This window comes from Trachypithecus francoisi, unplaced genomic scaffold (assembly GCF_009764315.1).
Source record: "Trachypithecus francoisi isolate TF-2019V2 unplaced genomic scaffold, Tfra_2.0 Lachesis_group6, whole genome shotgun sequence".
NCBI classification, from domain to species: Eukaryota; Metazoa; Chordata; class Mammalia; order Primates; family Cercopithecidae; genus Trachypithecus; species Trachypithecus francoisi.
In genome coordinates, this window is record NW_022681471.1 from 27,718,719 (window position 1) to 27,733,052 (window position 14,334).

Here is a 14,334-nt window from a genome sequence, read left to right on the forward strand (position 1 = left end):
AATGTGCTCCCTCTCCCACTCTCCTCCAGGCAGTCCTGGGTGCCAACGATCCTGAGAAGAATTTCTTAACCATAGCCATCCGCCCTCATGGCATTTTCGGCCCAAGGGACTCACAGTTGGTACCCACCCTAATTGAGACAGCCAGAAACGGCAAGATGAAGTTCGTGATTGGGTGAGTCAGCCCACAGCGGCTCTTCCCTAGTCCTTCCTGGTCTGTGCTCGCGTTCAGAGGGCACTTGGCAGGAGCCAAGTGGCATTGTAGCTCTTTTCTTATGTGACTGTCTTGGTCCATGCAGGCTGCTGTAACAAAATACCTAATACTGGGTAACAAACAACAGACAGGTTGGAGGCCGGGAAGTCCAAGATCAAGGTGTTCCCAGATTGGGTATCCAGTGAGGCCCTGTTCCTCATGAGTGGCACCTTTTCACCATGTCATCACATGGTGGGAGGGGCAAACAGGCTCCCTTGGGCCTCTTTTATGAGAACACTAATCCCATTCCTGAGGGCAGAGCCCCCATGACCTAATCACCCCCTAAAGGTCCCTTTTCACAGTACCATTGCATTGGAGATGAAGTTTCAACAGATGAATGAATGTTGCGGGGATACAAAGATTCAGGCCATAGCAGTGACCTTGTCTACTGTCCTCTGTGTTCATTTCTTGTAGTTGCCATAACAACTTGCCACAAAGTAAGTGCTTAAAACAACAAATGGATTCTGTCACAGTTTGGGAGGCCAGAAGTCCACAGTTAAGATGTTGGCAGGGCTAGTGCCTTCTGGAGGTTCACAGGGAGCGTCTGTTCCAGGCCTCTGCTCTAGCTTCTGCTGGCTTCTGGCCATCCTTAGAATTCTGTGCTTGGAGAGGCATCACTCCTGCCTCTGCCTCCCTTTCACATGGCTGTCTTCCTTGCTTTCTGTGTCCAAATTTCCCTCTTATAAGGACATCATTCCCTGGATTTAAAGCCCACCGTACTCCAGTATGAGCTCAGCTTAACTAATTGCATCTGCTGAGCCCCTATTTCCAAATAAGGTCACATTCACAAGGTCCAAGTGGACAGAAGCTTTGAGAGTATACTGTTCAGTCCAATGTACCCTCTCAGGTAAGCTGGGAAGGTATTTGTGACCCTGTCTGGAAATTGAAGAAACTGAGGCTCAGAGGGGAAACAATGGGCCCAGGGTCACGGGCCAGGGCTTGACTCTCCTTGCATCTTGGAAGGCAGGTGGGGGGCATTACATTTCTCCTCGGGGAAAGCGTAGGTGGAGGGGCCTCCACAGGGGACAACAGTGTGACTCTCTCCCAAGTAGGCCTTCTCTTCCTTCATTTCCTCCTTCTCTCCTCTCTTTCCTCCTTTTTCCCTCTGCCTTGCCTTCCTGTTTCTCACTTAGCCTCACTGCTACCCTGACTTGTCACCTTGAAGGATTACAAGGAGACTGGTCAGTAAATGGGAGACCAGAGCAAGGCGTTGGCCCCGTGTCTCCTGGGAAGGGGCTGAAAAGCTGCGACCCAAATCGGGACAGGAGAGACAGCACCAGTGTTGGCCATGCTGGAATGGGTGGGCAGGTCCCCCAGCTTTCAGATTCCACTAACCCTGAAGACCCAGGAGTTCCGGCCCAGTGTACATCTTTAACCAGTACAGGCATCCATGAGTGCCTGGACTGGCCTTGCCAAGTGAGGTGGCAGCCATTCTGCAGGTCACAGTCTCTCAAATGCTGAGACTTGGGAGCAGCCCTGACCTTCGTGCAGGGGCTCCCAGTACGTATTCTATCATCCCTTGTGCACCTGCAGAAACGGAAAGAACTTGGTGGACTTCACCTTTGTGGAGAACGTGGTCCATGGACACATCCTGGCTGCAGAACAACTCTCCCGAGACTTGACACTGGGCGGGAAGGTAAGGCCTGCTGCCCCCGTCTCTGCACGGGTGCCTTTCTGCGGGTTTCTTCTTGCCACTGGATTTGCTGGCAAGTTGCTCCTGTGATCCTGTGTCGTGGAGGATCTGTGTTAGGACCCCCTGTGCCAAGGTCAAGCCCCTCTGATCGAGCATGTGGTGTCACTGCAGCATCACCTCACTTGGGCAGCCAAAATTGGGGAGCTGATGAGCTGGGATTGTACAGACATTCAGGACGCAGTCCCCTGTGGCCCCCTGACCTGGCTGCCCACCTGTTGGCATGGCTCCTCGTGGCAGGAGCCCATGTACATTGGGCAGGGTGCTTGCTCCTCACCCTTTCTCCCACTCATTCCTCAGGTCTCTCCCTCCCTTGCTGTTTGGTCCTCTTTTATTCTCCTGAACCTCTACCGTTTTCCCACTGATAACTTTCAAAGAAGTTGGGAGTAGGTGGGTGTGGCTTTTTTTTTTTTTTTTTTTTTGAGACAATCTCACTCTATCACCCAGGTTGGAGTGCAGTGGTGCGATCTCAGCTCACTGCAACCTTCGCCTTACTGATTCAAGCGATTCTCATGCCTGAGCCTCCTGAGTAGCTGGGACTACAGGCCTGTGCCACCATGCTCAGCTAATTTTTTGTACTTTTAGTGGAGATGGGGTTTCACCATGTTGGCCAGACTGGTCTCAAACTCCTGACCTCAGGTGATCTGCCCGCCTCTGTCTCCCAAAGTGCTGGGATTACAGGCGTGAGCCACCATGCCTGGCCCGGGTGTGGCTTTTGATTTAAAACAAGCCCAACTCCGTCAAGAAATATCATATGAGCAATTCATTGCATCCAAAGATATGTAGATGAGTTTTATGATGATTAACACTTATCGAATTAACAAATGTGCCTTTCCAAGTGCAATCTATGCTTCACTTAAAATCCTGGCTCATAGATAAAACTTTCATCATCTGCCCTTTCTACGCCTTAGCAGTTGTGCAATTGAGGGCAGGCCACATGGAACGCTGCAGCAGTTAGGCAGTGAGGATGCAATCTGCATGGGCTAATAGATGCCTCAACTTTGGGCAGGTGGGGGTGGTGTTTCTAACTTCTTGTTCTTGTTCTCCCACCAGGCATTTCACATCACCAATGATGAGCCCATCCCTTTCTGGACATTCCTGTCTCGCATCCTGACAGGCCTCAATTATGAGGCCCCCAAGTATCACATCCCGTACTGGGTGGCCTACTACCTGGCCCTCCTGCTGTCCCTGCTGGTGATGGTGGTCAGTCCTGTCATCCAACTGCAGTCCACCTTCACACCCGTGCGGGTCGCACTGGCTGGCACATTCCACTACTACAGCTGCGAGAGGGCCAAAAAGGCCATGGGCTACCAGCCACTAGTGACCATGGATGATGCTGTGGAGAGGACCGTGCAGAGCTTTCGCCACCTGCGGAGGGTCAAGTGAGGGACACGTTCCCCAACCAGTCACTCCTTCCCCTGTGCAGTGAAGAAATAACACCCTTCGAATGAGTTTGCTCTGAGCCTGTGACTCCTCCTGCTAGGCAGAGAGTGCACCCTACTACTTCCATGACCATAAAGGCAGTAAAAACAGATATATCCTCCTTCATGGAATTGGATTTGGATTTCTTGAAGCAGGCAGCTTCATATTATACTGATTTGTTCTCTGTCTTTTCGTGTCTCTCTGTATATCCCCCTCCCTTGCCCCTCTTCTGGGTTATACGTTTCATTCCAGTGTCCTTATACATCATCAAGGAAGCTGTAGGAAGCTACAACGCATTTGTTAGTTGTGATGGAGAACCATTTCCATGCAGACCAATACTAGAGTGAAGCCTCTAGACTTTGTGCAAGATACTGCATCTTCAAAATATCCCGGCAGAAAAGCAGAAGTTGTTAACACACAGGTGAGACTTTACATGTACATTTCATACTGACAGTAAGCTTAGAGCAAAAGCTGAAAGCTGAAATGACTGTAATTCAGTCTCAGTTGCTTGTTCAACTCCTTACATGCTTCCACATTCTCTTTCAGGTACATTGCTGTGCCTGCCTGCATTGTTTTTTGTTGTTCTCGTTGTAGAGACAGTCTGAGTGTGTCTCTGTTGCCCAGCCCAGAGTGCACTGGCTAATCACAGGCCCAATCATAGAGCACTGCAGCCTTGAACTCTTGGGCTCAAGCAGTCCTCCCACCTCAGCCTCCTGAGAGCAAATGTGCCGCACCACACCAGGCTTGCACTGTTTTCACAAAACATTTATCAACAGAGTTCTGTTGTTTTTAGAGGCAAGGCAGTGATCCAGCCCAGTGGCACGCTGTTTGATCTGTTCAGCTCCTCTCCTAATGTGGGACACTGGGCTGGGTGACAGTAAGCCGGGGGAAAGGGGCTGCTTGCCTGCAGCTCACCCCCAGAGCCCTTCAGGCCTGTTTCCAAAGGGCGGAGCACAGAGGAGGATTCCTCTGAATGAGGAGACACTGTGCTGCCCTCTGCTGATGGGGCAGGGGGATATACACATAAATAGACAGCCTTTGCCCTGAAGGCGCTTAGAATCATGGACTTAAGATATGTTCACAAGCCCCTATAATGACAGGCAGGACATGATACACACACCTAAGACGCGGTGGTACATGTTCACCTTCTGTTGGGGAGGTGATGCCTTCAGTCGGACCCTGAAGAGTGGATAAGCAATCAAACTTACTGTGGAGTTGGCATTTCAGGCTAAAGATGTCAGAGTGTCACAGTCAATGGCATGTCATAGTTTAATTAGCAGCACATTGTATTTGTTAGTGGTCCATGGGATATAATGGTGTCTTAGATTCAGTGAAGGACAGACATGCCAGCCTGGTTTGGGGTGGGAAGCCAGCCAGACTGATGGTGCAAAGCTGAAGGGGATGTACTTTTATCTCCTAGGCAGTGGGGGCCAAGCATCAAGGAAACCATCATGGCTCTTAGAGGCAACAAAGGCCCATGCAATGATGGAGTTGGGCGGGGGCAGTAGGGTCGGGAGTAGAAATGAAGCCTTATAAGAAATGGCCTGGAAGGAGTCTGAGCTCAGCACCTGATTTCCTGTGGGGAGTGAGAGGGAGGGAGGAGGCCACTCAGGCTGGAATGAAGCTGCAGAGCAGCTCTAAGCTAGTGGGAGCCTGGTGTCGGGCCCGGAGTGGGTGAGGCCAGCAGACCTTGCTGATGAGCACCAAGGGCCAAACTGCCCTCGGCTTCGACCTAACCACTTGCTCAGGAAAATGCTGGCTGCCATCTAGACCAAAGATGTCCCTCATGGAACCAGAGTCTTCTCTGCCCTCTCTGTTCACTCATTCAGACCACACATATTCGTTGGGCCCCGCCCTGCCCTGCCCTGCCCTGCCCTGCAGTGGTGAATAAAACACGCAGCCCACAGACCAATATATTATTCAAAACTGCTGCAGGTTCCAAAAAAGAAAAGTGCAGGGTGCTATGAGAGGGACATAGGGCTGCAAGCAAGCCTGGCCGAGGTGGCGATCACGGCAGAACAGTTGCAGAAGCAGTGTCTGCTCAGATCCGAACGATGAGGCTGTACACAGAGACCCTGAGCCCCCCGCTAGCCAAGCTAACGCCCTCCCCGCTGCTCCTTGTATTTCCCTGCATTCCTGACCCAGACCTATCTCGCCCCACCCGTTTGGAGAAGTCTAACCACCAGGAAACCACAATCTCAGTACCCCCTGAGAGCTTGTTAGAAACCATCGGGCCCCACCCCGGACCTACTGAACTGAGACCCTGGGCTTGGGCCAGCACTCCCTTCATAAGCCCTGCGGATGGTTTCTGACCAGTGAAGGAGCCTTTCTACAGGTCACTGAGTCCAGCTAGAACCTCCCCTTGGCCGCAGCAAGACTGAACTTGCCCTACTCACAGGCCCAGGCCTGGGGGCCACCCCCACCCATTTCTTTCCTGAAAGCTGATGGCCTTGCAGCACACTGCCCTAAGATGGCATCCTGGAGTGTGGACCCAGGCCTGTGCCTGTCCCTCATGTCACATCCCATCTGGAGAATTGGGGCCAAGGGAAGGCAATTCTCTCCCAGACTGGAGACAGCTAAAAGCCCTATTGCCAAGTGCTGCGTGTCCTTTGGGATGATCTCATTCAATCCCTCTTCCTTCCCTTCCCTATCGACACTGACCGAGTTCAGCACCTGACCCCATCTGCTCCTAGGTCAGGTATCCTGGGACGACCAACCTGATCTGTCTGCGTACTCTCGCCCCTCCTCCCATCCAGCTGCTGTGTGTACACCCAGGGTGTCCTGTCTCTCCTCTGCTAAAAACACTAAAGCGGGGCCCGATTTTCTCCCAGCCCACGTTTCCAGCTCCTTCCACTGGCTTCACACCTGCTGTGTTGTAGCCAAATGGAATCATCGTTTCCTGTTCACACCCTGTCATGCATCCCCTGCTCAGGCTGTCATGACTGCATGCTGTGTCCTCTCCCCACTGTGTCCCAGGTCCAGAATGGCCCGCTCCCTTCCCCTAAAAAGCTGGACCTGATCCTCCCAGTTGGAAACCACCTATTTTCTCTGGATTCCCAGCCCTGGGGCTCCTGACCTGTGCCTAATTTTGTGTTTCCTATTTGTGCTTTTTCCCGCCCCCACCAGCCCAGAAGTTCTTAAGGACAGAGGCAACCACTGTCCCCACAGCATAGTGGGTGCTCAGGAAACCTCCCTGTCTTATAATCCTGGAGTCACAGTGCAACAAAAGAAAATGGTCCCAGGAATGGGGAAAGGCACAGCCCATGAGACTGGGTTGAAGCAGAGAGAGGTTGCCAACCTGACATTTGGATGGGGACTTGGGAAGTCTGTGAACTCCATAAATTCGATGCAGCCTTTGGATTTTGTGTGTGTGTGTGTGTGTGTGTGTGTGTGTGTGTGTAGGTGTGTGTGTGTTGGCATGAGAGGGCACATGGCTTTCATCAGCTTCTGAAAGAGGACCGTGGCCTAACAAAAACTAGTGAGTGGAGGGGGACCAGCAGCTGTCAGGGGAGGGGCCAGGAGAGACATGCCAAGGGCAGAGTGGGGCTCCCAGGCCTCATCGTCACCCCGTCTGTGCGTGTGGCTGACTGTTCCATCATGGGGTCCGTGGCTTCAAAACAGGGAAGCAGTGGAATCCACGAGGAGGAGGGCTCGCCAGACAAGACGGCAATGGTTGAGGCCTCTGGCCCCAGCCCTCTGGGCTGTGGTGCCCATTGCCCCTGGAAGATTCTTAGCTTTCTGGATGAGACAGCCCTTGCTGGTAGAAAGCTCTACCTTCTGCTGAACTGAAACACCATTGGATGTGACTTCACTTGTCCTCCCTCATCTCCTCCCTCACCAAACCCCAGCAAATGCAGCTTACACAGGTGCTGTTCCCTCCAGTATCCCGCAGCTCCTCAGCGGCACCGTCCCCTGCTTGGCTCACCTGCCTCAGGGCACCTGCTCCTGCCGGGCCATCCACTCTTCTTCAGACTCCATCTCCAACATCATTTCCAACATCATTTCTTCTTTGCAGTTGTCCCCCACAGGTCTCTCTGGCTTCATACAATGGCTGGCCTACATCTCCATCAAAGCACTTCCTCTGTCACAGGGCAACCATCTGCTTAGCTGCCCAGATAGAACTCTACAAACTGCTTTGCTCCTCAAGGGCTTTTGATTCGTTACCTGTTCCAGGGAAGTAAGGGTGCCCAGTTCGTGTGCCAAGACTCCAAGGGCATTGACAGGAGAAAGCCACCAACTCATTGGCCAGCTGGGGGAGCCCCAGAGAAAAGAGGCCATGGCCAAGGGCACTCAAGGGCAGTTAGCAGAGCCAGGGCTGGACCACTAGCTCCTGATCCCCCAGGCCAGCGCACCCCAGGTCACCCATTCAGATCCAGGGAGCCTAATGCCACATAGGTGCCCATGTGGGAAGGAGGCAGTCAGGATACCGGCTCCAACCTGAGGTTCTCTTAACATGAAGGGCTGAAAAAGCACAAATGGATCATTAGGAACTGTAAGAAAGAAGATATGTTGGCAGACACTAGAACCTTCCATTCCAGTATGTACCTATTTTCACCAGCACTGCCTAGTCATTGATCGTGGAAGGCTCCAAAGGATGGTGGACCCAAAGTCAAGACTCTTTGCCACCTCTGCCTCTTACTGGCCCTAGGAGGTTTGTTCATATTAACTCGTTCGGCCCAGAGAATTTCCCAGAGAACTTTCTAGAGTGACTGGGGTAGGGGAGAAAAGGAGGGAAGAGGATGGAGGCCTCTCACCTTCTTTTGTCCTGTATCACTGCCTGGCTCCCAACAACACTTTTGGGATGCCTCTTGGAGCAGGTACTGGGAGACATGCACACCACTGGCTTTGTTCTCCATGGTGGGCAGGGGGAACATCAATTCAAAAACTTTTAACTGGGCATCTGCTGTTTCCAAAGGGATGCAGAAGTGATCAAGATAGAGCCCTTGCCCTCAAAGAGCTCACAGTCCCATAGAAGAAATGAAATGCAGACATTAATAACCCAAGCGCTCCTTCCTTTAAGAGCGGAGGTCAGCAAACTATGAACTCAGGCTCCAATCTCGCTTGCCACCTGCTTTTGTAAATACAGTTTCGCTGTCACACAATCACATCCATTTATTTACGTATTGTCTAAGACTGCCTTTTCACTACAATAGCAGGGTAGAGTAGGTATGACAGAGGCCATTTGGCCTACAAAGCCAGTCAAAATATTGACTATCTTACCCTTCATAGAAAAGGTTTTGTGATGGAAGAATGAGGTCAGAGAAAAAAAGAAGAAAAGGAAAGGTTTGTCAACCCCTGCTTAAGAGTGACTGAGAGGCCATGAGCACATGATGCTCAGCATCACTAATCATTAAGGACGTGCAAGTCAGTACCACAGTGCAACATCACCTCACCCCATTAGGATGGCTACTATCAAAACAAAAAAATAGGCCGGGCACAGTGGCTCATGCCTATAATCCCAGCACTTTGGGAGGCTGAGGCGGGCAGATCACTTGAGATCAGAAGTTCGAGACCAGCCTGGCCAACATGGTGAAACCCTGTCTCTACTAAAAATACAAAAAAATTAGCCGGGCATGGTGACAGGTGCTTGTAATCCCAGCTACTCGGGAGGCTGAGGCAGGAGAATTGCTTGAACCTGGGAGGCAGAGGTTGCAGTCAGCCAAGATTACACCACTGCATTACAGCCTGGGTGATAGAGCTTGGACTTGATAACTCCCTGGAGGGTGACATGGTGATATTTGTGTTTGGATGGTGGGGAGAGTGCAGGGAGAGGGACCAGAGGTGGGGCACCAGTGGGGAACTACCTCTAGTCCAGGGGAGAGACGATAAGAGTGTGTCTATCCTGAGGAACTGGCAATGGGGCTACAGTGCAGACATAATGGAGAGATGCTTCTGTGCAAGAATGAACCATCCATGGTGACTGATTGGATGTGGGGCTAAGGGAGGGGAGGGGAAAAAGAGAATTAGGAGACTGAAGCTTAGAAGAATTGGTGGCCAACCATGCCTTCTGCTGAGCTGGGGACCCAGGAGAGGGCGAGATCTGGGCAGCAGCAAGGAAGAAGCCGAATTCCATTCTGGCCATAATGAGTTGAATGAACCTTGGCAGTTTCCAGGTAGAAAAGTCTAGAAAGCAAGAGATAGTTACTTCAGACATCTTGGCTTATTGCTGCTACCAAAAGCCACAGGAAAAGCAGGAGGATGAAAAAATGGGACCCTGAGAATTAAGAAGTGAACCAAATACCCGGGTGTCAAGGAAAGAGATATCAAGCTTGAGAGGATGGTCAGCAGCGTGGGTGGTGCTGGGAAGTTAAAGAGGCTGAAGACTGAACAAGGAAATGTCCCTGAAATCTAACACTGAACACCCACTTTTTTTTTTTTTTTTTTTTTTTTTTTGAGGCGGAGTCTTGCTCTGTCGCCCAGGCTGGAGTGCAGTGGCCAGATCTCAGCTCACTGCAAGCTCCGCCTCCCGGGTTCTCGCCATTCTCCTGTCTCAGCCTCCCAAGTAGCTGGGACTACAGGCGCCCGCCACCTCGCCCGGCTAGTTTTTTGTATTTTTAGTAGAGACGGGGTTTCACTGTGTTCGCCAGGATGGTCTCGATCTCCTGACCTTGTGATCCACCCGTCTCGGCCTCCCAAAGTGCTGGGATTACAGGCTTGAGCCACCGCGCCCGGCTACACCCACTTTATAATTGGCCTTGTGCTGGGGATAAGAGCCACCGTGGTAGACAGTCTATCCAAGAGTCTTTCCAGAGCTCCTGATCTAGCTAAGGGAAAAAACCACAATTGATTCCAGCTGAGCTAAGCTGAAGCTGGAGCACAGACTATTTGGCAGTACACTTGTGCCCAGCATGGATTTTCATACCCTGCTCATGGACTTGTGTCCTTCATCCTCCCTTCCATATTCTTCCTTGATGTTGCTCTTCTCAACTGTAGATTTTCTTAGACCTTTCAGGGACCCATCCAGCTTCTGACCCAGACAGTGCTAGCCAGGCTGTGGGCACTCCAGGTTTGTTGAGTGGTTTTGATGGGAGATTAGAGGAAAAGCCAAAGATGAATGCTGAGCAAAATGATAGGAGCAGGGTTGTGGGAAGGAGAGTGCCTCCTCGGTCAGCCAACGCCTTCCCAGGTGGTCAAGCACTTTCTCCTTGGATCCTCAATAAGCTTGTTGAGTCCAGCAGTGTCTCCCATTATCCCCATTTTGTATAGGGAAGCCCAAAGCTTCAGACAGGGAAAGGGGCTTTCTGAAGATGCACAGTGAGTTAGGGACAGCATCCTTTTCCTCAATGGCCTTCTACTCTCTTGGGATAATGTTGAGTGGCATGAACTCCTTGCCTATTCACTGGCTGGGAACACTGGATGTATTCCTTTCCTATGACTACTGTGTCAGATTACCACCAGTTGAGTGGCTTAAAACAACACAATGTATTATCTTATAGTTCTGGGGGCCAGAAGTCCAAAATCAGCTTCACTGGGCTAAAGTCCAGGAATTGGAAGCTCTGAGGTTTGTGGAGGCTCTGAGGGAGGAGTTCCATTTTCTTTCCTCCTTTGAGCCTCTGGTGGCCACTTGTTTTCCTTAGCTTGTGGCCCCTTCTTCCATCTTTGAAGCACATTACTCCAATCTCTGCTTCTAAGGTCATATTTCCTGCTCTTCTTCTGTAGTAAAATCTCCCTCTGACTTTCTCTTATGCAGACACTTGTGAGTACACTTAGGGCTCACCCAGATAACCCAGGATAATCTCCCCATTTAAAGATCTTTAACTTAATTGCATTTGCAAAGTCGCTTTTGCCATACAAGGTAAGAAGAGTAACAGGTCTCAGGGGACCTTCATGTGGACATGAAGCTGGCTAAGAGAGGCAAGCCCTTGGGTAAAGTGCCACCTCACAAAAGACCCTGCTTGGCTTCAATAGTCTGAGGACCTTGAGCAAACTCTGCTAGATCCCTACAGCCCTGTCTGCCAGAACTATCCAGATCGCTCACTGGGCTGGTTTGGCACCAGCCAATGATTGTGAAAACTGTACGGAAGTCACCAATAGGATGGTGCCAACTTAGTGCTAGAAAATGTGGGAGGATCGGCAGGGCAGGTTCAAAAAGGCCCAAGAATCCAGCGGCCCAGGTGAGCAAGTGCCTGTACCAGCACTGCCTCCAGGCTCGGGACTGGGGCTTCCGATCCTGGGTCTGGACTTCAGGTCCTGCACGGGAGGGACTCAGACTTACACATCCTCTTTGTACCTTGTTTGCTGCTGGGATTAGAATTTAGGGGAGTGAAGTTCAGGGACTAATCTAAGGCCTCCCAGCCAAAGGTCATCTAGCCACAGCCCAAACAAAGGGGCTTCTGACATGGTCCTAGGTGGCACTGAGACCAAGCCTGCAGAGACTGGACCTGTGAGAGAGGCAAGGCAAGGCCCTAGGGCACTGCAGGCTGTTCAGGTGAGGGCATCTCATGCCACCGTGGAACCAGGAGCTCCCAAGGTCCCTGTTCTGTTAGCAGTGTCTGAGTGTTGAGTGTCTGATTGCTCCCTTCTCCAAAGCCAGCTCTGGCCTAGAACCCTAGGTGCTGAGACACTGCCTTTGGTGAGCATGGGCTGCTCAGGAGCTTTAGAGGGACTCCTGCTGAACTGGGGGTCCTCTGTCTGCAATGCCTTCTGCCCTGTCTGCCTGCCTGACTCCCACATGTATCTCTATGGGCTAGTAGCCTGGTCGAGTGAGGCTCCCTCTGTGCCTGTCCAGCTTGGCACCAACTAATGATTGTGTCCAGGAGCTCTGGACCTACCTCTTTCTAGACCAAGGAGTCCTCAAAGGCAGGGCCTGCTGGGAGCCTCCCTGTGACCCCTGCAGTACCAGCACAGGCATTCGTGCCATGAGTTGAATAGAATTGAAGAGAAGGGAGAAGCTTCCTGGGGGTAAGAGGAGGCCTGAGAGCCCAGGAATAATGGGAAAATAGTAATGGCCCAGGGCTAAAGGAATCCTCCAGAATCCGAGTTCTGTGGATCCAGGTTGGCCTGGGACTGCCTGAGAATGGGGCAGGCCCTGCCCAGAGGTCTCTTGGAGCCAGCCTCCAGCACCTCCTCAGCCTGACCTTCCTCCTTCAGTGTTTAGAGCTGAGAGAGCAGCCTACGGGGCACGTAGGTCAGCCCTGGATTGCTTACACAAGTGGGCCAAGACTCCAAGAGGGGTTGAGATTTGGCCAAGGTATTTGAAGAAGGAATGCCCATTTATGAAAGAAGAGCTATTACAATGTCTATCTCCTTCTAGAGTCTTCTTTCCAGCTCTTCCTAAAAAAGCATGGCCCTCTTAATCATTCTCAGGCTCCTGTGCTGAGAACAGGAGTGAGGAAGGGAAGCTCACAGGAATGAAGCACCCACTGGCCACTGGAGATCAGATGGGCATATTATATGTTGGATAATATTCCTCCAAAAACTATGTTGAAGTCCCAATACCCAGTGCCTGTGAATGTGACCTTATTGGGAATGAGAATCTTTGTAGATATAATCAAGTTAATATGAGATCATTAGAGTGGGCACTAATCCAACATGATGGTGTCCTCATAAGGAGAGACAGAGACACAGACATGTGGGAAGACAGTCACGTGGAGATGGAGGCAGAGACTGGAGTGATGCAGCCACAAGCCAAGAACACCTGGGGCTACCAGAAGCTGGAGGAGACAAGGATCCTCCTCTAGAGGCTCCTGAAGGAGCATGGCCCTAATGATACCTTGTTCTTAGACTACTGGCCCCAGAACTGGGAGATAATTCATTTCTGTTGTTTCCAGCCACCCAATTTGTGGTACTTTGTTCCAGCTACCCTAGCAAACTCATACAGACACTTTCACAAATGTCTCACAACAGCCTCGCAGCCAGGCAGAGGTGGCAGCATCGGCCCCGTCTTCTCTTTCTAATGTCAGCTTCTTGCATTACCTCTCCAGGCTTGCCACCACCCCAATTGTGAATAAACAGTGCTCCTCATCTTCAAAGCCCTTTGGAAATACTAATTAACTCTCAGCTAATTGGATGAAAGAACGTGAAGCTCTAATTACATCATCTCCATTCTGTGCCCAGATCTAGCCACAAGCGAAATCTGGGACTGCTGGGCTATGAGCCTTGTCTTGTGGAAACATGTTGTGCCCACGAAACATGGCCAGGGATGGCTTTCCACTCACTTTAGCTCCATGGGCTTCAGAAAACAGCCAGCTGTGGGCACACTTGGCCAATCAAGCACGCATAACACAAACAGTTTCTGTGATTAAGAGTTTGTGTGGGTGTGTGTGTGCGTGTGTGTTAATCACATACCTTTGCACTTTGCACATCACCGAGATTGTCTTATTGGCCGTTCTAAACAGAAGCTTACAAAAATACGTGTACTTTCAAATATTCCTCAGAATGCCACCCTGTGATCCTGAGGGCCTGTGTACCCCCTGCCTCATAGAACCAAGAAGAATCCCTCTGTGTCCAGGGCCCCAGGGGGTGAGCATCGGTTTTTCTGGGCAAGTAGCTGCGTGCGAGGCCTGGAGGCAGGAGCCTGCAAGTCAGAGGCCGTCTGAGCCAGGAGCCAGAGCTGAGAGAGATTCTGACCAAGGCCAGAGGGCGGTGAGGAGGAGGCACAGGGCGGGGGCTGTCCCCACCACAGCAGGGTCTTTGGTGGACAGACAGTAGGCATGCTGCAGTGGACAGAGGCAGGAGACGAGGGTTAGAATACTGCCTTTGACTGTGCCACTCATTCACCTGGATGACAGTGACAAGCCCATTCCAGGTCTCCCTGACTCCATGCAGTCTCTCTGTCCTCTACCCTGTGGCCAGGAGCACCATCCATGCACCAGGCAGATCTGCTCCTGGCACTGAACACTAAAATCCTCACCCGTGTGTCCCAGGGGATGGACTTGAACATGATGGGTACTACAATGGCCGTCTTTGTTCAATAACAAAGAAAGAAAGAAAGGCCATTCCTGCTCAGTTATCTTTCAATCCTTCAGATCCT

General features: G+C 51.4%; 1 protein-coding gene across 8 annotated transcripts in view; it reads left to right on the forward strand.

The window, feature by feature from the left end:
• Positions 1 to 3,550, forward strand: part of NSDHL (NAD(P) dependent steroid dehydrogenase-like) — a 39,394-nt gene extending 35,844 nt beyond the window's left edge. For all 8 annotated transcript variants that reach the window (XM_033201658.1, XM_033201657.1, XM_033201651.1 and 5 more), the window contains 3 exons: positions 30 to 172; positions 1,784 to 1,886; positions 2,994 to 3,550. In XM_033201658.1, coding sequence (XP_033057549.1) covers positions 30 to 172; positions 1,784 to 1,886; positions 2,994 to 3,326 — 579 coding nt within the window. In that variant the 3' untranslated portion in view covers positions 3,327 to 3,550. The remainder of the gene's footprint in view (positions 1 to 29; positions 173 to 1,783; positions 1,887 to 2,993) is intronic.
• The last annotated feature ends 10,784 nt before the right edge of the window (positions 3,551 to 14,334 follow it).